Source organism: Cucumis melo, chromosome 5 (assembly GCF_025177605.1).
Source record: "Cucumis melo cultivar AY chromosome 5, USDA_Cmelo_AY_1.0, whole genome shotgun sequence".
In the NCBI taxonomy this organism is placed as follows: Eukaryota; Viridiplantae; Streptophyta; class Magnoliopsida; order Cucurbitales; family Cucurbitaceae; genus Cucumis; species Cucumis melo.
Window position 1 is genome coordinate 12,887,708 of NC_066861.1, and position 27,131 is coordinate 12,914,838.

Sequence of the window (27,131 nt, forward strand, 5' to 3'; positions counted from 1 at the left end):
CTTGATTAAGGAAAAATTGAAGGGCCAAGACCAGGGTTGAGAGCCCTCCTTAGGAGGCAAAGTTTCCAAGGACCTAGAATGCTAGGAAACATAAAAAAAGCTAAGGAAATAGAAAGATTTGATCTCCACACACTCATATGAGATTCTTTTTAGCCTAAGCGAAAAAAAGTTGTTGTAGTTTTTGTTCTCACTCTCAAAAAGACATTCAATAAAGTATTCGGGAAGAAGTCTTGGAGAATGAAGCAGACACATTTTTGAATCACTGTTAATTTTCGTTGTATTCTCTACCTTGCTTTTTATTTCTGCAAAATTGGTTACCCCTCTAGTATTTCTGCTTTCCAGGATAGAGTTTGTATTTTCTGAGATCAGGGATGAAGATGAAAGGGGAGTGATTAATAGGTATCCTTTTTGGTGAAAGCTTAGTTGATAGTCGTGAATATCCCAAGTAAATTACTTTCTTTATTTAATATAAGTGGAAGATCAAACTTCGAAACTAAAAAAATTCGAAATTAAGTTTTTTTTTTGTTTGTATATCTTACTTAGATTCTAAGCTTTATCGAGTTGGTGTCTGAGAGATAAAAAAGAGGTAATTTGAAACCGGATGCGACAGTTAGCACAATTAGACGCTTAAAAAGTGAAGTCAGAAGTCTTTGTGGCGTTCGACACAAGTCGGTGAAGTTGATCAGTGGTGCAAAATTGAGGGGATATGGAGATCGAGATCGAGAGCAGGGAAGATTTGAAGTCCATATTGCCCTTTCTGCCGCTGCTATTGAGGTCCTCCACTCTATTCTGGCCCTCCCAAGTAGTGGAAACTCTCAAGTCTATGGCAGCAGGCCCTGATCACAGCGGTGTCAATTCTGGTGAAGCCCTCTTCCATTCCATCTCTAACATCAGGAACTCTCTCTCTCTCCCCAATCAACGCCTCGCTTCTTCTTCCCAACATGGCTACGTCCTTTTCTTCGACAAGGTACTTCGCTTTTCTTGCTTCTTCTTCGAATTCACATGCAAATACTGATAACCATTTGTGCAGTGAAGTGATATCAAAAGGGCATTGAGTATCTGTTGTTTTAATTCGAATTCACATGCAAATACTGATAACCATTTTGTGACATGAAGTGATATCAAAAGGGCATCGAGTATCTGTTGTTTTAATTTGGACTGTAACACTAGTTGGAGAACAATTCGATCCGTACTTCCCTTGAAAAATTCTAAGGTACCTTCAACCCATCATTCTCGTGCACTAGGACAATGACTATAGTTGAAGGGCACCCTTGAAATCAGGCTAACGGGCCTTCAAATTTTCCTACAATATTTTACTTCCACTTGAACTTAATATGGTTTTGATCTTCGACACTTTTGTTGGGCAGCACACACTAGTAAGGAAAAAAAATGAGATTTCGGGATTTTTCTTGTGAATTATGTTGAATGTGTTGTTCATGATTCTGCCACGAGATATGGACCAAATGACGAGAGCATACTTTTTCAGGTTTTATAATATATCTCACAAATTCACATTATTTGTTTGTGCAATATTGGACGAAAAACATACCTACCTAACAATGAATTTATAAAAACGCACTCTAACTCTAATACCATATTATTGCATAAATATAAACCAACAAACTCATGGACAATAGAGTCGTCAGTTACATATATATATATATAATGTTTAATTTGGATGAGTAGTAAAGTTATATAGATATATATATATATATCCATTGAACTTGGAAAGTTAGGAATAATCCAGAGTGTGATTGAATGAAGGGGATGATGGGGGAAAGAGTATAGAGAGGTGATGCAGATGAGAGAAAAGAAGAAGAATCATGTGGGTGCCATGTGCTTTGAGTTGAAACAACATGCCCTTAAAGCTAAAAACCGCCACCATTCTTAGCGTACACTTAATTCTTTCTCTTTTTCTCTCTCTCTCTCTCTCCTTTCTTCTATATATTTATATATATTGTTAATATATAAAGAAAATGTGAATTATTCAACTTTGTTGTTTCGACACGTGGTTACATCTTCTTAATAGTAGTGAGAAAACATGGCATCCCAAAGTCCATCATCACAGACGGGGATAAGATGTTCTTAAGCAACTTCTGGAAAGAACTATTCTCAACTATGGGCACTATCCTGAAGAGAAGTCCAACCTTCCATCCCCAAACGGATGGACATACTGAAAGGGTCAATAGATGTTTGGAGACTTATTTGAGATATTTTTGCAATGAGCAACCCAATAGATGGCACAAGTTTATAACATGTGCAGAGTTGTGGTATAATACCACGTTTCATGCTTCCACCAAGGCCGCTCCATTCCAATTGGTTTTTGGCAGACCTCCACCACCCCTGGTTTCTTATAGAGATAGAAAATCCTCCAACAATGAGGTTGAACAAATGCTTAAAGAAAGAGAGCTGACAATCAATGCTCTGAAAGAGAATTTAAGTGTAGCTGAAAACCGAATGAATAAAATGGCTGATTTGAAAAGAAAAGAAATGAAATTTTGAAGTGGGGGAAGTAGTCTACTTGAAGCTTAGACCCTATAGACAACGGTCATTGGCAAGAAAAAGGAAAAACTCGCTCCCAAATTTTACGGACCCTATAAAATAACAGATGAGATTGGAGAAGTTGCCTACCATTTACAATTGCCAAAGGAAGCTGCTATACACAACGTTTTCCATGTGTCTCAATTGAAACTCAAGCTTGGGAAACAACAGCAAGTGCAACACATGCCACCAATGCTAACAGAGGATTTTGAATTATAGCTTTGGCCAGAGACAGTTATGGGATTACGCTGGAGCAAAGAGTTGAGGGCTAATGAATGGCTAGTCAAATGAAAGGGCATGCCAGAGAGTGAAGCCACGTGGGAGTCGGTATACCAGATGAACCAACAATTTCCCACGTTTCACCTTGAGGACAAGGTGAATTTGGAACCTAGGGGTATTGTTAGGCCGCCAAGAGGGGCAGAAAGGTCATTAACCAGCAAATAAATGATGGGGAAATGATTGGGGAAAAGATCTTAATAGGTGGGGCCCATGGGTAGAGGAGAGATATAAATATAATGATACAGGGATTGCTGTAGGGAGGGTTTATTTTGTGTAAAAAGCTGTTAAAGCTTAGGGGAGAGGTTTCCAAGCCTCTATAAGGTGTTGGGTATGTTCTTGTCTTTTTGTTTGGTTATTTTCGTGCTGAAATCATCTTGTTACTTCTTATTTTGGTTAAGGAATATAAATAATACATAGTACCGCCTCTGTTTTTAGCCTTTGTTAGGATTATTGAGTTATTTAAGGATAGAATCCTAACAAATGCCTAACAAATAAAGACTTTTGAGTCTATAGAGAAACATGGAACCTAACAACGGACCAAACATCACAAGGGTCACTCTTCACTCCTCTTAGGGATTCTATTTATTCCTTTACTCTCACAATCCCCACAAATAAAGCACATTCTTCTCGTCTTGTCTCAAAAACCTCCCTTTCTTCTTCTTGAGAAAATGCAGATGGAAGAGGAACTCTTGATCATCTCCTTGTATTCTTTGTCAGGCCACCTGGAAACGGAAGATCTCATAAAAATAACTCCAAATTGACGACAAGAACTCAGAATTCCAAAGTATACGATCTAATCTCCCTTTGCCTTTTGACAAAGAATACAACAGAATGGTTTAATCAAAGAGAGCAACTTCCTTCAAAATATATTTTACTTGTTGATTTGTTTGTGGATCGCTTGCCAAATAGAAAACGTTCGTTAGAGGAAGAAGGTTTGAACAATCCATGAGAGAACGAGTTACGAGAAATCCTGAACAACCACTGGCAAACATGACAATGTTCTGTAAAAAGGGAGAAGAAATATATTGGGATTTTGCTCAAAATTGAACGTATGAGGTTTGGATTTTCTCATTTAGAGAAGAAACTTTTCCTTCTTCCTCCAGGAAGGAAGGCTTTTTTATATGCCTTCTCCACCATAAGAATCTAGAATGAACGGTTTTCTGGATTATGTCCAAGAGGGAGACCTTGATATGAGGTAGCAACAAACTTTACAATAGATTCGATGTGGTGAATGGGATAATGAATACTTTTATTTGATTTCATGAGTGCAGAGAGAGGATCATTTTGTGTTCTATTTGAGGTTGAAATATACATTCATTTGTGGAGGGATAGATTCCCCTTCATGGTGGATCTCACTTCTTATGAAGTCTTGATAAGAAAGGATAACGAGAGTGTGAGAAAGAGGAAGAAGTAAGCAAGATGACTCAAAGAATAATTTAGTTTTTTTTTCTTTTTTTAATTTACATTTTCCAGTGATAGTTGTATTGAGCATGGTAAATAGTTAGCTAATAAACCATACCAATGTATTTTTTTGAGGTCCCCATAGTCAGCTTAAGGAACGTGGAATGGGTTGAAAACTTGTCTGAAGCATGTATTTACCACCCAGTCAGTCAGCAACTAAGCTAGAATAGTATAGCTGCCAATTTCTCTATCAAAAAGCCTTCTCCTCAGCCCCAAATCCCAAGCTTGGTTTAGATCACAGCTTCCCTACGGTCAACCTTATTTGGAAGCCACGACATTTCTAAACAGGTGAAGATCTTCCTATGGTTCCTTGCTTACAGAAGTCTGAATATTCAAGAGAAGCTCCAAAGGAAGTTCCCTAACTGTTCTCTTTCCCCTGCTACGTATTGTCTTTGTTTGAGAGAGTTGAAAACCGTTGATCACCTGTTCTTACATTGTGATTTCACTTCTAAAGGGCGGACTGTTCTTCTTAATCCCTTTGGGCTGGATAGCTGCCGCCCTAAGAAGATTGATGACTGGATCATGGATGGTCTAAATGGTAGAAGCTTTCATGGAAAAGGAAAAATCCTTTGGAGTTGTACTTTCTGAGCGCTATTATCGCATCTTTAGATAGAAAGGAATTATCGGACATTTGAAGATAAGTTTACTGATTTTGATTCTTTTGGGGTCTTGTTCAACATACATCCTCTTGGTGGTGTACAAATTACACTAAGTTCTTTTGTAATTCTTCTTGTATAGTTTTGGGTGGGTAGGTGGGTGGATGGGGGGTTCCTCAACCCTTGGCCCCACTAGGTTGGCCTTTTGTTTATGTAATATGTTTTTCTACTTTCAAATTATAATTGTCAAGTGCTAGATTTTTGTACTTCTGTATTGTCTCGGCTTGATATGAGCTTGAGTTTTCTAATGTAACTGTTTCAGTAAGTCGTAGTTTTCTTGGACATGATGAGGTGTTTGGAGGTGTCAATCTAGTTGAGATGTCTCGGTGCACCTTCTGATCCTTTGTCTTTTTGCTCTTTGTACATCCTTTGCGTACTTAGAGCTTTGTCTCTTTATTATGCTCTATCTAATAAAGAGATCCGTTTCCTTTTAAAAAAAGTAATATATTCCTCTGTTCCTTATCCCAAAAAAGAAAAAAACTCATACCAACATACCTTATTGCTCAATCCTAACTTTTACTTTAAATTTTATACCTTAGCAATGAATTGAAAAAAGGATTTTTTCTAGATTTGGTTGCTGAATTTTGTTTTTTTCTGAAACTCGGAATGATTATGTTTTCATTATCTATTGTCTACAATAGATGTGGTGTAGAATGGAACATAATTGTAAAATTCATGGCATGGTCTTAGTTTTGAGATGTATATATTACTGTTACTGTTAGTTCAATTTCGAATTATCATGTATTAGTGTTTCAGCCAGTCAAGAGGTTCTATTTTAAAAAATGTGAAAAGAAAAAACAGTAGCCAGGATGTATCGTACTTTAGTTGTTTTTTGGTTGTTGAATGGTGGCCGTGGAACTGTGGATGTTTTTTTAATCAAGAATGAGAGGTGCAGTAGTTACTGCCAACGTAGATATTACATTGTAATATGAATGTTGAGACTAATCAAGTTGTTGTGAACAGCTTATGTCCGAAACAGAATCTACGCAGTGGTTTCGTGAGGTTATTCCAGCATTGGGAAATCTGCTTCTTCAGTTTCCATCTTTGCTGGAAGCTCATTATCGAAATACTGACCAGCTTGCTAGTAAAGGAAGTGGCAAACCTAAAACTGGTCTTCGTTTGTTAGCTTCTCAAGTTGCAGGCACTGTGTATCTTAGTCAGGTGTGTCAATTTGTTTCTTATTTTATATAAAATTTTGGTCACTCTTCACAGTACTTTAGTTTCATCAGTTGTATTCATTTGGTCCGAGGCAACGTTAGCGGAGCCTTATCATTAATTATTCGGAACCCCTAAGCATTAATTTCTATATCCAACAATTTATTAACTACCATGCCTTAGTCGTAAGGTTGACTAAGAAGCACAGTCATGTAAGAGACCTAGTTAGAGATATATGAGGTTGTTAGTAGAATTGGAGGTGGAGGGGCAAATTAGTAAATAGCTAGTAAGTTGGTTAGGGTTTTTGTTATAAATAGGAGTGGGGTGGGAGGAAGGGAGTGAAGTATTTTCTGGGATTTCCATAATCGTGAAATTTGGGAGAGTGTAGCCCTCTCGAAAGGTTAGGGGTTACATTGTTACTTTCCTTATGAGATCATAACATATTTCAATACATTTTCCTATATTTCTATATTTGATTTTATTAGCTAACAAGAACACTCAAGAACAAGAACAAACGAAGAACACTAAAAGATAAGATAGAATTATATTGCAGTATCAAGAAGAAACTGCAATATACCTCAGCAACATTCTAGAGGTCTGAGAATCTTCTCCCAAATTCACCCATTAGGAAATTGCCGCAAAATTCTCCACACCTTCCCCCAATCCCTCTCCTATTTATGGCAAAATAACCTAATTAACTTACTTAACTATTAACTAATATGGCCTAACTAATAACTATACTAATATGCTAGTAATATTCTACTATTTCTATAACTCGGGATCTTACATTACTTTGCCCTTCGAACACTCCTTGTCCTCAAGGCGTGCTTACAGTTACGATCACAGAAAATTGGACCTTTTCTTTAATAAACGAAATAGAACCCCAGTAGCTTGCTCTTCGATCTTGGAAAATGATTTCTTCCCTTAGCTTGGAAATGTACTGGGGCTCCAAATGATCCCGTGGCTTGAGTCCATAAAGCAACCCACAAACACAAAATCTCTCAGAATCATATTTCTTCTCATCAGGGCACATGATTGGGCCCATCTCCTCGTCGTTTGCAAAGGTGTTTAAAATCGAGGTTCTTCTCTGATGGTCTAGGCCCACAATGAACTTGCTGGCCAAAATCAACCGACAACTCACTTTTGATCATTTCCCACTTCCCATTTATTAGAGAAAATAATGTTGCATGTTTCTTTTGACTAGTTGGACGAAAATAAATTTCTTCATGTTTCCTTGTTTTTGTCTGTGAACCACACTAAAACCCTTCAACTTTTTCCCATTATTCCATCCTCTCCTCGAATCAGCTTTATTTTTTTGCATCTTCTTTCTATCTTTCCATCTCACTTGATTGTTGTTGGAAATCTTTGCTCCTTTATTGGCTTCGCACCATGCATTTCCAATATCAAAATTGCTGTCCGCTCTGATGCTAATTTGGTAAAAATTAGAAATGGAAATGGAAATTACCAAAAGCAAATATATTGATATTTCGAATAGTAATTTGGTAGCGATTAGGAGTAAAAATTGAAATTACAAAAAGAAAAAAATGATGTTAAGAAGGAAAAGTCTTCTAGCAATATGAGACACTAGTGCTCTTACATAAACTATTATTCTTCTAGTAGTAGAACATGTAGAAAAGGGAGAATTGGTATGAGTTTCTTCCTTAGAAGTTGGAGGTTTGATCTCCTACTGCTAGGTCTCCAATCACTCAAGTTTACAAGAGAAGGGGTAAAAAGGGGAATTCCACCTAGACAGCATGGTAGTTAGGATGGCCAGTGGTCCTCATTACACGTGGCAGCAGGAACGTAGGAATATATATGGGAATTTTGTGTTAGGGTTGATCATATTTGTCATTATGTATTTTGTGTGAACCTTGTTCATGGTGGAGAGTGCAGCCCTCTTATTTGGCTGAATCCCTTTTGTTTAGAAGCTCTGTTTGTGTGGCTGGTGAACTGATATTCAATATATATATATATATATATACAGTTAGCCTCTCCATTAGTATTTTTCTGTGTGTTCTGAGATATTTGTGTGGTTTTGTGTGTTGTTTGGTTGAGTTATTTGTAGGTTGAACAGAAGCGTAACATTGGTATCAGAGCCAATCGACACCCTGGAGAGGTGGAAGAAGATGACGCAAAAACTAATCAAAGAACGCTTGGATGCTTCGGAAGCTGAGATCGAAGCAATAAAAAAAGAGGTTCAACGAATACCTGTTCTGGAGAAGATGATGGAAAGAATGCACGCCATGAAATGTATGAGGATCGCCAGAGGCAGCCGGGAGGATCTGAACTGACTGGAATGAGTACTGGAAAACGGAAAATTTGAACTGAAGACTTGGTCGAAGGAGACGAGGAAGGAGAAACCTCTCTGAGTTTAGAAACAGGGGTAGGGCAAGATCGTATAAAATTTTAAAAACTGGAGATGCCGGTTTTTAACGGAGAAGACTTGGATGGTTGGATTTATAGAGCGGAACACTACTTTCAGATGCACCTTCTGAATGAGCAAGAGAAGTTGAAAATTGCAATAGTCAGTATGGAAGGGAAAGACCTGTGTTGGTTTTGTTGGGCAGAGAATAGGAAGCGTTTTCGATTGTGGAAGGAATTAAAAGAGAGAATGTACAATCGTTTTTGTAATAGGGAACATGGAACGAGTTGCGCACGATTCTTGGCAATAAAACAGGAGAGTTCGGTGGGAGAACATCTGCAGCGGTTTGAAGAGTTATCGGCGCCATTACCGGAAATTGCTGAGGACATTCTGGTAGGGACCTTCACGAACAGGTTCGATCCAGTTATTAGAACCGAAGTATTTGCAATGCGGGTCGTGGGCTTAGAGGATATGATGGACGCGGCCCGATTAGCTGAAGAGAAGTTGGATATAGCTAGGGCTTCACAAGGCCCATATGCTAAGGATGGGAAACCTGCCCAAAAGCAAGCGCCAAAAATTTTGGAAATTCCTTCGACTAAAATCGTGACATTGGCTGAGAGGATTCCCATGAGTTCAAATAAGTCGAGCAACCCACAAAACGTTGCGATGGGGAGTGGTGGCCGGCGAGAAAATAATTTTTGAAGGTGGACGGGTTCTGAACTACCAGCACGACGTGACAAGGAGTTGTGTTATCGATGCGACAGACCATTTAGCAAAGGTCATTGTTGCAAAAACAAAGAGCTCCGCCTCTGCATGGTAGCGGACGATTTAGAAGATATTGAGATGGAAGACAGCACGCACGAGGAAGAAATGGTTGAAGTCAGTCCGGTGGTAGAATTATCGCTGAACTCCGTTGTGGGTTTGACAGCACCGGGTACGTTCAAGATAAAAGGAACTGTGGAAGACAGAGAAATAGTTATCATGGTGGATTGTGGAGTCACCCATAATTTTATCTCTCTGAAGCTGGTAGAGAGCCTCAATTTACCCATGGCTGAAACAACAAATTATGGGGTCATTATGGGGTCCGAAAAAGCGGTGCAAGGCCGAGGCATGTGTAAAGGCATCATCGTGGGTCTGCCAGTGTTAACCATAGTAGAGGATTTCTTGCTGCTGGAGCTGGGTAACTTGGATATGGTGCTTGGGATGCAGTGGCTGCAGAAGCAAGGGGCCATGACAGTGGATTGGAAAGCCCTCACCATGACTTTTTGTTGTCGGGGACACTAAAGTAATCCTAAAAGGGGATCCTTTGCAGACTAGAATGGAAATATCCTTGAAGGTATTAGTTAAAACGTGGCAACCGGACGATCAAGGATTTTTAGTTAATCTTAGAGCCATGGGTATTTCGAAGGCTGACTGGGAATTAGTAGTGACAGATTCAGTGGAAGATTTCCAACCAGAGTTTGAACAACTCCAATAGGAATTCAGTGATATATTTGATATGCCCGACGGACTGCCCCTGATGCGACAAATCGACCATAGGATCCAGTTGTTAGAAGGTATGGATCCCATCAATGTTAGGCCATACTGTTACCCATATGTCCAGAAAAACGAGATTGAAAGATTGGTGAATGACATGCTAGCTTTGGGCATTATAAGACCTAGCACCAGCCCCTTTTTCAGTCCGGCTATCTTGGTAAAAAAGAAGGATGGGGGATGGCGGTTTTGCGTCGACCATCGCACTTTGAACCGAGCTACTGTACTGGATAAGTTCCCTATCCCCATGATTGATGAGCTAAATGGAGCGAGTATTTTCTCTAAAATAAACTTGAAATCTGGGTACCATTAAATCCGGGCCATTACGAGTTCCTAGTCATGCCCTTCGGCCTCACCAATGCACCCGCTACGTTCCAAGCCCTTATGAATAAGGTTTTTTGACCTTATTTACATAAATTCTTTCTGGTATTTTTTGACGACATTCTTGTGTACAACAAAGACGTGGAAACTCATCTAGAGCATCTCACTGTGGTATTCCAATTGTTAAGACAACACTGTCTTTTTGCCAATCGAAAAAAATGTCATTTTGCGAAGGATCGAATTAAATACTTAGGCCATTGGGTATTGGCCAAGGGAGTTGAAGCTGATCAGGAGAAGATTAAGGCCATGTTAGAGTGGCCAATACCGAAGAATGTAAGGGAGCTTTGGGGTTTTTTGGGGCTGACCGGGTATTATCGTTGGTTTGTAGCAAAGTATGGCACCATTGCTACACCACTTACGAGGCTGACTAAGAAGAATAATTTCCGTTGGTCGGAAGAGGCAACAAAAACGTTTGAACAACTTAAGAGAGTCATGTAACACTTCCAGTGTTAGCATTACTCAACTCCCAGCTGCCCTTTGAAGTAGAAACAGATGCGTCGGGGTTCGGTTTGGGTGCAGTGTTATCGCAAAACAAGAGGCCAATCGTATTTCAGTCAAAAACTCTTAAAAACAGCTCGTGAAAAATCTGTTTACGAAAGGGAGCTGATGGCCATAGTGTTGGCAGTGGAAAAATGGCGGCACTACCTATTAGGTCATCGTTTCGTGGTATATACTGATCAAAAAGCGTTGAGGCATATCCTGGAACAAAGAGAAATAATACCCGGTGTACAAAAGTGGTTGATGAAGCTGGTAGGATTTGATTTTGAGATAAGCTATTGAGCTGGACCGGAAAACAAAGCCGTGGACGCTTTGTCTCGCATTCCAATTGAGGCCGAGTTAGATGTAATTACTGTCCCCTCTTTGCTGGACATTATAGTGATCGAAAGGGAGGTGCAAGAGGACGAGAAATTGAAGGTAATATTTGACAGAATTGTGGCGGACTCGGACTGCCGTTATACGGTTCTCCAAGGTAAGCTGTTTTATAGGGGCAGATTGGTTCTTTCGAGGGAGATTGATTCCTACTATATTACACACTTTCCATAACTTGGTCATTGGGGGACATTCGGGACAGCTACGCACCTACAAAAAGATAGCAGCTGAATTGTTTTGGGAAGGGATGAAGAATGACATCAAGTTGTATGTAGATCAATGTCATGTTTGCCAACAGAATAAGGTCCAAGCGTTATCTCCAGTCGGGTTGTTACAACCTCTTCCTATTCCCAACCGTATTTGGGAGGATATTTCCATGGATTTTGTAGAGGGTCTACCACGTTCCAAGGGGTTTGACACAATATTTGTGGTAGTTGATCGCCTAAGCAAGTATGCTCATTTTATTACCTTGAGTCATCCGTTCTCGGCTAAAATAGTCGCTATGGTGTTCATCAAAGAGGTAGTGCACCTCCATGGATATCCCTGCTCGATAGTATCCGACTGTGACCGAGTCTTAAGCCACTTTGGGAAAGAGTTACTCCGATTGCAAGGGACCCAACTAAAGCGAAGCACGGCATACCATCCCAAACAGATGGACAAACGGAGGTTGTTAACAAATGCTTGGAACTTTATTTAAGATGTTTTTGCCAAGAGAAGCAAAAGACATGGAGCGATAAGGTTGCGTGGGCTGAGTATTTGTACAATACCAACTACCAATCGTCGGTCAAAAGTACCCCTTATGTGGTAGTTTATGGATAGCCTCCTTCTCCTATCATTTTGTATGGTCAAATAGGGACAACTCTGAATGATTCGGTGGAGCACCAATTGCAATCTCGAGATGAGATGCTAGCAGTCTTGAAGAGGCATTTACAGCATGCCCAAGAGCGAATGAAGAAATTTGTCGATGTACATCGTCGGGACATGGTGTTTGACATTGGGGACAGGGTATACTTAAAATTGCCGCCTTATAGACAGCAGTCAGTAGCGAAAAAACGTTGTGAAAAGTTATCGCCAAGGTATTTTGGGCCATATACGGTGTTGGGTAGAGTGGGAGAAGTCGCTACCTGCTGGACCTTCCGTAACTGCCAAAATACATCCCGTTTTCCATGTATCACAACTTAAGAAAGCAGTAGGAGACAAACATCAAGTCTATGCGGACATTGCATTGATCAATGATCAAATGGAGTTAGTGTTGGAACCGGAAAACGTGACCCAACTTCGTTGGAACGAAGCTGAACGTGATTGGGAATATTTGGTACAATGGAAGGATCAACCAAGCCATGAAGCAACATGGGAGTTCTACGCAGTGCTTAGGCATCAATTCCCAAATTTCCACCTTGAGGACAAGGTGGTTCTTCTCCATGGGGTATTGCTAGGCCTCCAATCAATCAAGTTTACAAGAGAAGGGGTAAAAAGGGGAATTCCACCTAGACAGCATGGTAGTTAGGATGGCCAGTGGTCCTCTTTACACGTGGCAGCAGGAACGTAGGAATATATATATGGGTATTTTGTGTTAGGGTTGATCATCTTTGTCATTATGTATTTTGTATGAACCTTGTTCATGGTGGAGAGTGCAGCCCTCTCATTTGGCTGAATCCCTTTTGTTTAGAAGCTCTGTTTGTGTGGCTGGTGAATTGATATTCAATATATATATATATATACAGTTAGCCTCTCCATTAGTATTTTTCTGTGTGTTCTGCTGGAATATTTGTGTGGTTGTGTGGGTTGTTTGGTTGAGTTATTTGTAGGTTGGACAGAAGCGTAACACCTATCTTCGTAATTGTACTTAAAAAATATGTAGAACAGAGGGAAAGGTTTTTAGGATAGACTTTGATGAATGTGCTTGAGTTTATATTAGAATAAATGGAATAGGAAGGTGGATCTTGTTAGTTGTTCTTTTGAGCCCATGGTATAGTCTTGGCTGGAAACCCTGCCATTCTGCACGTTCAACTGGCTTGAAGGAAGACCATTCTAATACTGTTGTTTAAAATAAATGGTAGGGACTTCTAATTGATATAATGAACATACTAAAATGTCCAATGGAGGCAAATTCTTAGGAGCAAAGAAAAAATAATAAATGAATTTCAGATCTCTAGTGAAGGAAAATAAATGAATCTCTATTCATCCAAATATTTCTTTGGAGAATACTAATAGTGACTACAGTTTAAGGAAGCCTTGAAGATGGCAAAATCAAAACGAAATTATATTTTTCTATTACATTCTTTTGTCTCTAATAGGGATAGATTAGATGAGTTTATTACTTTAGCCTTTCATTTTTCTTTTTGAATTTAAAAATGTGTAATCTTTCCTTGTAATTTGTTTGAGAAACTCTCTAAAAAACTACAGTTTCTTTTTCTATTTTTAAATAGGTAACAACTTTTCTAAACTACGATCATTTTTTTTATAGAGAATATGGGTTGATACTTTATTGCATAAAAGTGGATGAATTGTACGCATGGCTTGTTTGAGCTGCTCCATGTCATATCTTGCATGTTCTTTGTACTGGCGAAAAATGCTTCCTTGCTAATCTTCTTCCGCATCAGTTTTCTTAATCTTTGTTAATCAGTTTCCGTTTTGACTTTCAGGAGTTGATTGGTGCGCTTCTAGCTTGTGCTTTCTTCTGTTTGTTTCCAGTCATCGATAGACGTGTCCAAAATCTTCCAACAATTAACTTCGACTATTTATTTGCGTATGTGAATTTTAGTTCTTTATTTCGGTTGCTGATATCATGAACGAAAGGTTATCCATAAAATAATGAACGACACATTCGTTGTTTTCATATATATTCTGTTGCTGTACGATAAATTCTTGTTTTTTTATTTTAGAAAATTTCAGAAACTTTTGTTTGACTATCATTGGTTGAGTTTATATTGTGATTCATTGAGAAAAGCTGAATACACCAATTTGTCAAGGTTGTACAATTTGATTGTATGAAATTAAACAAGTATGGGTCTTTACAATTGTCAAGGAGCAATTACCAAAGAGTTGAGGTTAATACGCCAAGAACAAATACTATTCTAAATGTGGTCCAAACTTCTGATTCCATTTTTGAAGATTCTTCTATTCTTGAAACTATGACTATGACTGTATCCCTTTCCATTGATCCTTCTATAATTCTTCCTTTGTCAAGCCTTGGAAAACCAAGAAGCAACTAGCAAGGAAGGACATTATCTCTTCTCTTTTCTACTCTTGACCGGCCTTCTAATAAATTTGTTATTAATAACATTGATCCTAACCTTCCTATTACCACTAGGAAAAGTGTGTATTAATGCCCTGGACGAATAGACGTCCTATTCAAAATTATACATTTATACCTTCATGGAGTCTAGAATTTTCTTTTTATCTTTCATGACATTAACTGAAACTTTTTTTTTTAAAGGGAACAACAAACACTTTTAACGAAAAGGGATTAATGCTTAAAATTACAAGAATCCAAAATGAAAAAACTAGAAAAATAAATAATACTAAAATATTAAAATAGAACAACTCAGTCTCAACAATTAGCTAAGAGGTCATGAGTTCAATCTATGGGAGCCACCTACCTAAGAATTAATTTCTTAGGAGCTTCCTTGACACCCAAATATTATAGGGTCGGGAGTTGTCCTATGATATTAATCGAGATGCGCATAAACTAGTTCGGATAACGGGTATAAAAAAAATTAAAACAAAACAACACAATTTAGACAAAAGTGTATTATAAGGAAAAATTAAAGCGTTCCAATTAAGACAAATATGTTGAATAAAGAATCCCATGAAGTCTTCAGAAAGCAAACAACATGAGGAGGCCTTTAGATGAGTTGAACCAAAATGATCTTAACCAATACCAATGATAAGGTGTTGTCTCCGTCTTTCGTTCACATCACACTCCTACTGAAGCAACATTTTCAATAATGATTGATCGGCTCTTCAAACCAAATAGTTGCAAGTTGTTATAGATGAGCTTCATGCATTCGAGCAGAATGTGATCAAAACGGTATTAGGGATGTTAGGAATATCATTAGAGAATTTAGGATGTGAAGGATGGGCGTAGGCAATTGTTTAGTGATTTAGGGTTGACTGAGATCATTAAACTGAGAATCATGAACACTTTAATTTGGCGAGTGTGCATCTATCTGACATGGGTTAGAGATTATGACACTTCAACATTTGTGGACCTGTATTGAACACTTGTTGGCACAATAGACATATGTTAGATGCTAGTTGTTTAAAGTCAATATAGATTCAAAGTTTAGCCACATGTTGGACACCTGTAAGTATACTAAACAGACACATAATGCTGGATAAAAATAGTTTGAGATTGGAATACATCAACTCCATTTCTTTGAGCAGGTAAATGCATGAGCTTAATATGACTTTGAATTTTCTTATATAAAATTGATAAAAAAATTTAATATAATATATTTTTTAATAAATATGTTCTTGTTGTATCTATGCCTTAGATTCTTAAAAAAGTGACAAGTCAACATGTTTGCATTGTTTCCAGTTGTGTCTCCTATCTGTATCCATCCTTTTTATTCACCCAAGAGAGGGATGGTTTCAAGTACCGAAAATACTTGGGTGTAGTTTTTTTCTTAATCTTATGTATTGAATTCTATTTTAGTTTTGTTGAACTTTCGGACATCGTAACTCCCTCTTGGGGAAAGAAAATCATAGGTGTAAATGGATCTCAACGACGAGTATGAAGTTGACAGTAATGGCGTAGTGATAATTTGTCAGTTGACCATTTTAAAGCCTAGTGGTTGCAACTCTAAATGTTCACGTAATCCTATTGAATAGATCATTGAGAAGCCTTTCTCCCACATATAATATACTATTGAAGAAGAAGATTGACCTGTCTGACCGTCAAGAAGATTATCCCGTCAGACTGTCGAGAAGATTATCCCTAATACATGTGTGATCAATCTACCTTCTTGTATGGACAGGTCCAACATTGAATTTAACATCACTGATTTCTCCAACATCTCTCACGGGTTGGTTCTGTGAGATTAGTCGAGGTGTGGGTAAGTTGATTCAGACACTCGTGGATATAAAAAGAAAACATCACTGTTTGGCCCGGATCAACTTATTTGATACTTACCTAATCTTTGGGACAAGTTTTCTTGGAGAGGAGAGCAAACTGATGTAATTTACAACAAATTATTGGTCATAAGTTGATTGCTATTGAGTGGTAACTAAGAGTAAGAGTACTACGGCCACTGTTTGTAAATTGCCGTCAGTATCAACCAATGGTTGATTATTTTATTTGGCTGAAACCCTGCTATTAAAGCCTCATCAATCTGATTACGTTTGGAGTGGAAACTAAGAGTACTATTGTTGCTATATGTTAGTTGCAGTCAGCTTGGGTCAATGGTGATTTCTGTTATTTGGCTTCACGGCCTTCTTTAAAAATCTCCACGTCCTTGTATTTTATATAATGGATTATAATATTTCTACTTTTAACTCTTAGCACTCGATTTGTGCTTATCTTGTTTCCATATAACTAATGAAGTTTTTTTTTTTTTTTTTAATATTTTTCTCCCTAGTTACTTTTTGCCATCTATCCTGTAATCATATCATTTTTTTTTTAATTTTACTTTTATTATTATAATGCGTTCTTGATTTCTATGAAGAACGTTGTAAAGATGTGCAAAGCAACAATGTAAAGGAAATGGAAGTTCTTGTTCTATTTTTCTTTATGTTATAATAGGCTGAGAGAAAGAATTATTGAAGTTTTTGTACTTGTAGGATTCTCTATGATGGACGTAGTAAAATGCAGGAGAATAAGATACGATGTCTTGTACATTATTTCAGAAGGATATGTTCCAGTATTCCGGTTGGCTTTGTCTCATTTGAAAGGAAAGTACTTCCTTTGAACAATTGCGCAGGATATTTTTGTTGTCCAAAGGCCAATTTTTGGATCAACTCCACCATTCCTCTCTGTCAATTCAGGGTAATAATTATCTTTGATCTTTGTTCTAGTTTAATTATTGTGTGGTGTCATACTCGAATGCTTTAATCTGTGGTAGGTGATCGAGTTGGTCCATTTTTTCCCATATAGGTTAAAGATTCTGGCCTAATAGAAGATCAAACGTTTGGAGCTCTCGAAGTTGATTTTGCTAATGAGTATCTTGGTGGTGGTGCTCTTCATTCTGGCTGTGTACAGGTCTACCTTATGAAGTTATGCCCAACCTTTTTAGCTTTATATTGACTATTTCACTGAGGTAAATGGAAAACAATTACAGAAGGGTTAATTGCAAGGGTTACGCAAAAGATCTCCAAGTGGTCTGTAGGTAATGCGGGCAGTCCAAATTGGAATGATACAGAGAGATAATGCAGTATTTCAGGAAATGTAGACTCAAGAAACACTAGGGGAAAAATGAATATGATAGGATACCAATAGACGTGCTCGTACATATTGATATAAACTTCAAGAAATACAAGATAGAATTGATGATTTCAACTCTTGAAAGAAAATACAGATCAACTAAGAACAATGCAGAAGATAAGAACAATAAGGAAAACAGTACACCCTCTCTGCCTTTCCTTTCTCTCAAGGAAACTTGCAGAATCTTCACAAATTGAACTCTCCTTCCCTCTCCGTATCATTCCCATTTAACCACTATTTTCTTGTAACTAACTGTGGACCCCACCAACATGGTCCTCTCTCCTACTGCACTCTCCCTCATTCGCTCGTGTATTTCCCTTATTCTTCCTCCTACTATAGATAGGAGGTCAATACCTCCTATCAATCATTCGCTCGTGTATTGTAATATGATAGGAGGTCTATCAGAATATTTACGGCATCCTAGAGTTGGTCGATACCTCCTTCCCCGCTGAGGCCTCTGATGCTTCTTTGAGCTGTATGGAATCACAATCTAGCCATTGACTACAAAGAAAATCCCAGCTTATGCACTCATGAGCCTAAGAAATCTTGAATGACCTTAAGGTTTAAAAATACAGAAAAATACAGAAAAATACTTAATGGACTTGAATGTCTAAGCCATTTACTATGACGTAAGCTAATATACATGCTATAACATTTGAGATTGAACATCTTACATGATTTGCAATATATTTATGTTATTTTGACAATTCATTGTAGGAAGAGATTCGCTTCATGATCAACCCTGAATTAATTACTGGCATGCTTTTCTTGCCAGCCATGGCGGATAATGAGGCAATAGAAATTGTTGGGGCAGAGAGGTTCTCAAATTATACCGGGTGAGTTATAATCATTTCATCTTTAATATTGTAATTCATCCCATCAACTTAATCTTCTGGGATTAGTAGTGATTTAACATGCCATCAAATTTGAATGTTCTTAGTCAAACCCCTAGAATATCATTTTGTCTCCAATTATTATTGATGGTTCACTTATTGGGTTTCCTAAATTGTTTAGTCCATGATTGATGGAGTGGTCAAGACTATGTTAAAAATATTAAATAGGCCACAGTGGCAAAATCTATCAATTTAAGATTGCGTTGCAATTATTTTGCAGAACTCTCAGTGGTAGTGCACCATTAAACTTGAAAGTTCAAGTTCATAATTATAATTTTGGGAGAATATCAATTTGTACCCCCAAACTTTGGGAATTGTATCCATTAAAACACTTAACAAATAATTGTTTCAATTTGAACATTAAATTTTTGTAATTAGGTTTCAGTAAATTAGGCCTTTTAATATATATATTTGCTTTGGCGGCCTCTTTTGTCATGTTAGCAATTTACTCGAACTCTAGTGCTTTTGTTTTTATATTTATTTTTTAAATCATGGACATAATATGCTTGCTTAAAATCAATATTTCCTTTCTCTCTTATCCAAAATATATATATTTGCTAGAAAGATTCAAAAACCAGTGTGTACAAATTCCTGATCTTGAAATCGTCTACAAGAGATGTAGGTATGCTTTCAACTTTTGCTTTGCTGGAAATCATGAGGACAAACGGGAAATAGATTCACTTGGAAGACATAAGACCTTTATCACAGCTATTGATGCATTGTGCAGTCCAGGGATGAGACAATACAGATTAGAATTCCTTCTTCGGTAAGCAAGCTTGTCTGGATTGGCATTTCATTCAGTTGTTAGAGGAACTTGCAAAGAACTTTTTTTTTTGTAACTCAGAATCCTATATTTACATCTTGTAGTTTGTTAACAATGTCTCAAATGCTTACATTATTCTTCACAAAGCACTTCGTAGTTATGCAGTGACAGACGTCCCCTTAGTGCACTGCTGGATCAACAGCTAATAGAAGCTCATGAAATTATAGGATGGGGGTGGGAAGGAACTGTACAGCCATTTTTATTCTGCGGATGGAACTTGCTCTTTTGTGCACTTGAGATGATATATTTAAAATACTTCCTGGGCTGAGAACCCTTCAACTCGTTTCTAGCCTTAAAAACAACTTTAGCAGAAGTATGGTTGGGAAGGGTTGAGGAAATGCTAGCATATTTACACGCCTACTCTTCAGAACTCCAACCTATGGGATGGACGTTGTTCAAGTAAAGTTGCGTTATTTGACCTATTCAATTTCTGAAGTTATCTGTGGTAGACATCAACAGAATTTTGGGAGCCAGTGGTGGAGAAATTAAGCATAACTTGTCATACTTATGAAACCTAAACCGAAACCCAAACCAAAACCAAAAAGCAGTCTTTGGAGAAGCCCAAACCTGGGTCCAAAACAAAGAATTCGATTGATTAAAATAAAACATTTCGATCACCCTGAATTACCTTAATCCTGTGTGTTTTAGAACTTTTTTGAGTTCGTGGGGTTAGGTCATCACTTTGGGGCGCAACAACACCATTCAAGAAAAGCCAAAAGGTTGTCATCACAACAATCATCTAAACTTTCCGTGTGTAAAACTTGCCATAACCCCATGCTTTCATGCCTTCATTTTAATCTAATTTTGTGCATTGAGGTTGAGTTTTGTATCTTCAAATAATATATTTATTTATTTAATTTTATTTTTTAACGGAACAAGTTTTCATTGAATTGACGAAATGAGACTAATACTTGAAGTAAAGAAGAAGCGTAGAGCCTCATACATGCCAATATAAAACAAGGAATACAAGACTAACCCACTAAAATCTGGATAAAAATTGGACTAAAAAACACTAAAAGCCTAATAAAGAATTAGAAAAGTTCCTCCAACATTTTAAGGGAAGCCAAACTTTAAAGAGAATATATGGATAGTCTTCAATATCCGTTGAACCAAGAGGACAAATTGTGGCCAAGAGTGAATGACTTAGAATTTTCCTTGGAAGAGTAACTGAGGAAACCAAATCCAGCTTCTTGTATCATTTCTATATCAGCCCTTTCTCCCGCTAAAAAGGCCAATAACCTTTGAAAATCCAGCCCTTCAACTTCCTTCAAAAAGCTTTTAAAGGTGGATGACTATGAATGAGAAGTTGGATCCCAATGAACAATTACAGAACTAAAATGAGAACCTCCTTCCAATGCCGAGTTTGAAGGAGACCAGATAATCTACCAAATGGAAAACGATCCTGTGCCTAGCGCATAGTGTAGAAATAGGAAGGAAAACAAATCTGGTGATGTGGCTTTTGGTTTTGAATAGATTAGATGAAATCAACTGATTGCCATCATCTCTCATGGATATTATAGGGAGATACATTATGACTTGTTCTAAATACGTTATGCTATGTTTTTGTTTTTTTTTTTTTTATCTTCGTTTTTTTACCTATAATTTTTGTTCTCTTAGACAGAAGTGGCTTTTGTTTCTGAATAGATTTGATGAAGCAGATTTTGTTGTTTGAGTTAAAGAAAAAGTGTCTAGTGTGTGTGGTGCCTCAGAATAAACTATTTTTTTGTTACTAAGGTGCTTATGGTTCAGTATTGATGCGAACTGGGAAGTCTTCTCGGTGAAATTTTCTTCATTCTGGTCTCTATAAGTAGATATTTTACTTTGCTTGCTGAATTCAACAGGGAAGTCAATAAGGCATTCTGTGGCTTCTTTGATCAATCAAAATATGATCATTATAAAAGTCAATTCTTAGAAAGTGGGGAAGATGTCACGGACCATACCGACACGTCAAGAAACAATCTCCCGGTAAAATTTCTTTCTTTTTTCTCTGCTTTTGACATCATACATGAACGATAAGTTAAGAACCTTATAATTAGGATAATGGTTATGATTAGCATCCTTAGATGATCCCCATTCTTAGTTCTAGATTCTTTAGTTTCAAACTTTCTTATTAAAATGATCTTTTATTACAACGTGTACTGTGCTCATCAAATGCACATAAATCATTTGTTCTCCTGTTGCTAATTTTTTGCTTGTTTGGGTTTCTTTATGGTGCTATTATTTTAGGTACACGAATCTATCTCGGATGCTAGGGAGAATTATTTTGGTAGATCTCTCACTCCAGAATGCTTGGACCACAAAGATGATATTGGGATTGCAACTGGAAATTGGGGTTGTGGTGCTTTTGGAGGAGATCCTCAAGTGAAGTCCATAATACAATGGCTTGCTGCTTCTCAGGTACCTTTCAAGTGTTTGTATGAATCAACATGCAGCCTATTTCATAAGGCTATAAAGGGATATTCATATAGATATACCATATTACGGGTGAGTTAGAGAGATTTTTGGACGGACAAGAAGTGTGTTTAAATTGTTAAAAACGCTTTTCAAAATTTCCTATGTTATATCTTCCAGCCTCCAGGAGAAGTGTGCTTTTAATAGAATTGTTTTCACTTGAAAACATTTTTTTTTTCAGAATCAATCGTTAAACTCAGGATTCATTCTCCCTACTAGTGTCCAGAAGCAACCTTATTTTATCTACTTATGTTCTGCACATCCTTAGTTCTTCTCTTCCAATTTTTTGATGGATAGCTGTGGTTTTTTTCCTTCATCGTTCGTGTGTTAATATGTAGAAAGCTGTATGATCCTCCAAGACTCTTTCTCCACTTTCTCGGTTTTAGGTTTTCTTGATATTTAAGGGAATACATGTTTTTCAGGCATTAAGACCTTTCGTTATGTATTACACAATTGGCACCAGGCCACTGCATCATCTAGAAAAGGTACGTACCAATCTTTTGGAATTTTCTGCATCATTTAAAGTTCTTTTCTTTTTTTTTTTTTATTTTTTTTTATTTTTTTTTTATTTTTTAACTTCAAAAATTTGTTCTGGTTTTTAAAATTTTACTTTCTTTGACAAACTATTGTCAACTGTTTTGATTTTTAAAATTCTCATATACGCTTACCCATTCAAATATTTTAGTATACAACTATATTTTGTAAATATATTGTTTATACAAAATTTTTTTTAAAGAAGTTTTAAAATACATTTATGTTTTTATTTTAAGAAGTTTGTAGGGAAATTCTAAAAAATGGAAAAGTTGACAAAATACTTACAAAATATATCAAAAGTTCAGATTCTATCGATGATAGACATTGATACACACTTGTATGTTTCTATAAGTTACATTGATAGATAGTAATAGAAATTTTGATAGAATTTAAAATTGTGTTATATGTTATAAATATTTTAGTTTATTTTACTATATTTAAAAATGTACCAAGTTTTTATTAAAAGTGTTTAAATAAAAATGAAGTTTTGAAAAACTTTTTTCTAAATCATTTCAAATATGCTCTTAGTTTAATTATAATAATACCTTTTAAAATACAATTTCTCATGAGGTTCTTTTAAAAATATAATAAAGCACAAAAATATTTACACCGTATAAAACAATTTAAAAAAAAGGGAAAAAGCCCACAAACACACAAGCCCACAACATGAAATAACAAAAATACCCATCGATCATACACGCATGAAAAAATGATTAAAAATGATCTTGTGCGTAGTCTAAGTGATCTTGTATGGTCTAAGCGATCTTATACCCAGTCTAAATTATCATGTACCCAGTCTAAACTATCATGTACCCAGTTTAAGCGATTTTGTACCCAGTCTAAGCGATCTTATGCCAATTTAAACGACTTGAACTTATCTAATCAATATTGTACCTTTCTAAACGATCTTGTACTTATTTAAACGATTTTGTACTCTGTCTAAACGACCTTGTACCTAGTCTAAACGACTTTGTACTAAATTTAAATGATCTATTAGTGATAGTGGTTTGTTTTTGTTTATCTGGGATAGACAACTGATCATCTATATCTTGGTACACGATCGTTTAGATGCTATACCAATATCGTTTAGATCTTGTACCAAGAAAGAAAAAAGAAGATGAGAGATGAAGAAGAAGGAAGAAATTCCAAAAGAGGTAATGAAGAAATCACAAACAAGAAGTGGAAATATGAAGAAGAATAAGTAATAATATGAAGAAATTAATGCCAATATGAGCTTAGCTCAACTAGTTCCCGTATGTACTTGTGGACAAAAGGTCTTGGGTCACTACAAGAAAATGGAGGTCTCCCAACGCACAAAAGCCTAGGGTGATATATGAAAAGCGTCAGAAAATTCTTTTCTGATGCATTAGTCCGCGTCGGGAACGACGTCGGAAGAAATGAGTCGGGAGAGGCTCTCTCGACGCACCAAAATATAGTGTCGAGAGAGCCCTTGACATCTCTCGACGCACAAATATAGCGTCGGAAGATGTTAAGGGATCTCCCGACGCTATATTTTTGCGTCGGGAGATCCACAATTTTTTTTTTAAAATACCTTCTATTATTAAATGGAAGGTTTTTTTTTTTTTTTGCACAACTGAGAATGAGATCTAAACAAACGAATGAAAAATTTAGCAATCAACATTACTGATACATGGTTTAAACATAAAGAATAATAAAGAACATAAAGAACAATAAAAACAATAACACTAAAAACAATAACAAAATCAACAAAAACAACAAAAAATTTACACCGAAAGGGAGAATTGAGAACATAAAGAACAATAACAAAAAATCAACACAATAAGAACAAAATTTACACAATCCACAACAAAATGAACCTAGGTTAAACATTATTGATGCAAATCCACAAGACAATCACAAGTTTAATTATATTTCTAATACCTAAACCAAAATAAAGAAAAAAAAAAAGGAAGGGATTGACTTACCGACGGCGAGGGGCGGCGGGCAAATGTGAAGATCGGACGACGAACATTGTTGGCGAAGATCGGGTGGTGGATGACGCTTCTTCCTCTTTTGGAACTTTTGAATCTCTCTGTCTCTCATTTTTCGGTTTTCTTTCAGATCTGTCAAACAGATCTAGAAAATGGGTTTTAAAGGGGAACTCCCGACACTGTTATGCATGGCGTCAGGAGAAATTAAATATATTTAAAAAATTTTAAAACTTTTTCCGATGCCGTTATGTATGGCGTCGGGAGAAGTTAAATATATTGAAAAAAGTTATAAACTTCTCCCGACGCCGCTATGCATGGCATCGGTAGAAAATAAATATATTTAAAAAATTATAAACTTCTCTCGACACCGTTATGTATGGCGTCGGGGGAAATTAAATATATTTAAAAAATTAGAAACTTCTCCCAACGCCGTTATGTATGGCGTCGGGAAAAATATATTTAAAAATTATAAACTTTTTCGACTGACATTTTCCGACGCATGCAGAAGGTTTCAGGATAAGTTATTATTTCCGACGCTATTCACCTAGACGTAGGAAATATTGTCATCTTTTCCGACGACTCTATCACGATGTCGGAAAAACTTTCTTTACCTGACGTGCAAAAAGTGTCGTCGGGATAAGACGTATTTCCCAACGTCATTTCTTCTGACGCGTTTTGTGGGTCGGGAAAACCTCAATTTCTTGTAGTGGGTTCAAATCTTCACACCCTTGCGTTTTGTTATATTTAATTTAATAGTTTAAAAAACAACGAAGAGCAAATCTGGAATTTATGAAAAAACAATGGTGCCTTCATAAGCTTTAATTTTTTGTTATATGAGGCTTAAATATTTTTGTGTTTTGTTATATTTAATTTTTTTGTTACATGAGTCGTAAACGATCATGGTTATTATTGTTTTGTCATAAATTTCAGAATTTACATAAATGTAATAAAACACAAAAATATTTACAGCATGTGTAATAAAAACAAAAAGCTTATGAAACCGGTGAACTATTTTAATAAAATTCAGATTTGCCCTTGATATTGTGGGCGTTTCGTCATTTCTTTCTTTTTCTTCTTTGCGATTTATCCATCTTCTCTTTTAGATTTCTTCAGCTCATCTTCCAGATTTTCTGCAACGATTTATATTTCTGTTTAAATCTTCTATTTCATTTTCACCATTTTTCGGTAAGATTCTTTGAGCTACTTCATCTTTTTTATGTTCAAGAATACTAAGATCGTTTAAATATCACTTTGACATGATTTAAATGATTGCTTACTATTGTCAACGCGATCGTTTAGCATAGTCAACACGATCATTCAAATTTGAAGCTCTTTTTCCATCATGTAAAATGATCTAAATAATCGTGTGTTGACATGATATAAACGATTTTTTACCATTGTTAATGTGATTGTTTAGTACGATCAGCATAATCGTTTATACTTGAAGTCCTTTTTCCATTGTTTTAAAAGAACTACACGATCGTGTGGAAATGATCTAAACGATCATTTACCATAGTCAATACGATCGTTTAAATTTCAAGCATTTTTTCTATCGTTAAAAAGTAGTACACGATTGTGTTGATACTACCTACACGATCATGTATCATGATTGTTTAGAATAAGAATTATATGTGCGTGTGCAGTCGATCAATCGCGTGTTGTGGGGTATTTTTTGTATTTCCTAGTGTGGGTCTGTGAGGTTTTTCTTTTTTCTAAATTATTCTATATGGTGTAAATATTTTGTCGGATTGTTATATTTTTGAAAAAAATCCCTAATATTAAATTTATTAAATGAAAACATAATTAACAAAATTTACAATTTTTATAACGTGTGCATCCTACGTAGTAATAAACTAGTTGAAGGTATAGTTTGAACTATGTATTTTATAAATGTTATTTCACCTAAATATATGTATGACAAAAAATAATAGGGCAAAAAGAATAGAAATGATTTTAGTTAACCAATATTCATTTTATAGTATAATATTGTTTTAAGACAAACACCTTCGTGAGTTTTCAATTTTTGTTTATAATAGTTCTCATTTTTAATTTGTAACTACTAAATAGATTGATTTTAGAAAATGTCTAATATGACATTTAATAATCAGACTTTTTGAATATGTAAGAAGCATATTATATACAAAATCAAAACTTTAGAGATCTATTAGACGAATCAAGAATCCAAAGACATTATTAGACATTAAGAATCTTTGAATTCAAAGATGTTATTAGATATTTTTTAGGGTTCAAGGAATCACATGTAAACACAAATCTAGAAGTTTGTCATCTAAATTTCTGTACTTTATAAAGGGGACTCTAACCTCCAATACTATAAGGTAGTTTTGCCATGCGAAGTTCCTTAAATAATAGTAACCGACTATAATTATGGGATTGGATATTTTGTACAGGTGAGCGAATGGATTTTGGCACACAAATGGACAGTTGGAGATCTATGGAGTATGTTGGTGGAGTATTGTTCTCAAATATCCAATGGACAAACTCATGTTGGTTTCTTTGATTGGCTCCTCCCAGCCTCCTCCAAAACTAACTTATGTTGCCTCTCTTGATTTAGCTAATCCTCAATCCTCTCGTCAATGTTTGGATTAAATTACACATATATAATAAAAGGAATTGGATGAAATCAACTACTAATGTTTTGCACAAGTTATAATCTAACATCTTCCACTAATTTATTGATTAGGTTGATTGGCAATAATTTACTGCTAAGTTATCAACAATGTGAGCTAGACGAGTGACTACTATTCCATGTGGATCAATTATCTATATCTGTTTATATGCAGAAGTGATTCTATTTA

General features: G+C 36.3%; 1 protein-coding gene across 11 annotated transcripts; it reads left to right on the top strand.

Annotated features, from left to right (window-relative positions):
• LOC103485752 (poly(ADP-ribose) glycohydrolase 1-like) lies at window positions 1-27,131 on the top strand. Of its 11 annotated transcripts, none has more exons than XM_008443447.3 (12): window positions 3-445; window positions 544-967; window positions 5,901-6,098; window positions 13,884-13,987; window positions 17,023-17,227; window positions 17,336-17,440; window positions 18,380-18,498; window positions 19,178-19,321; window positions 21,220-21,343; window positions 21,605-21,775; window positions 22,252-22,314; window positions 26,724-27,131. In XM_008443447.3, the coding sequence occupies exons 2-12, from the start codon at window positions 707-709 to the stop codon at window positions 26,880-26,882; spliced, it is 1,653 nt and encodes a 550-aa protein (XP_008441669.2). In that variant the 5' UTR covers window positions 3-445; window positions 544-706; the 3' UTR covers window positions 26,883-27,131. The 11 variants fall into 11 exon arrangements, with proteins under 11 accessions (XP_050940449.1, XP_050940454.1, XP_008441672.2 ...); XM_008443448.3 differs by having other exon boundaries at window positions 3-399; XM_008443449.3 differs by having other exon boundaries at window positions 3-399; window positions 552-967.

Excerpts from the sequence above, each read along its gene's own strand:
- LOC103485752 (XM_008443447.3), top strand. The coding sequence starts at position 707 with ATGGAGATCGAGATCGAGAGCAGGGAAGATTTGAAGTCCATATTGCCC. Across the intron at positions 13,988-17,022 it reads AACTTCGACTATTTATTTGC|GATTCTCTATGATGGACGTA; the intron begins GTATGTGAATTT and ends TTGTACTTGTAG. Across the intron at positions 19,322-21,219 it reads AGATTAGAATTCCTTCTTCG|GGAAGTCAATAAGGCATTCT; the intron begins GTAAGCAAGCTT and ends TGAATTCAACAG.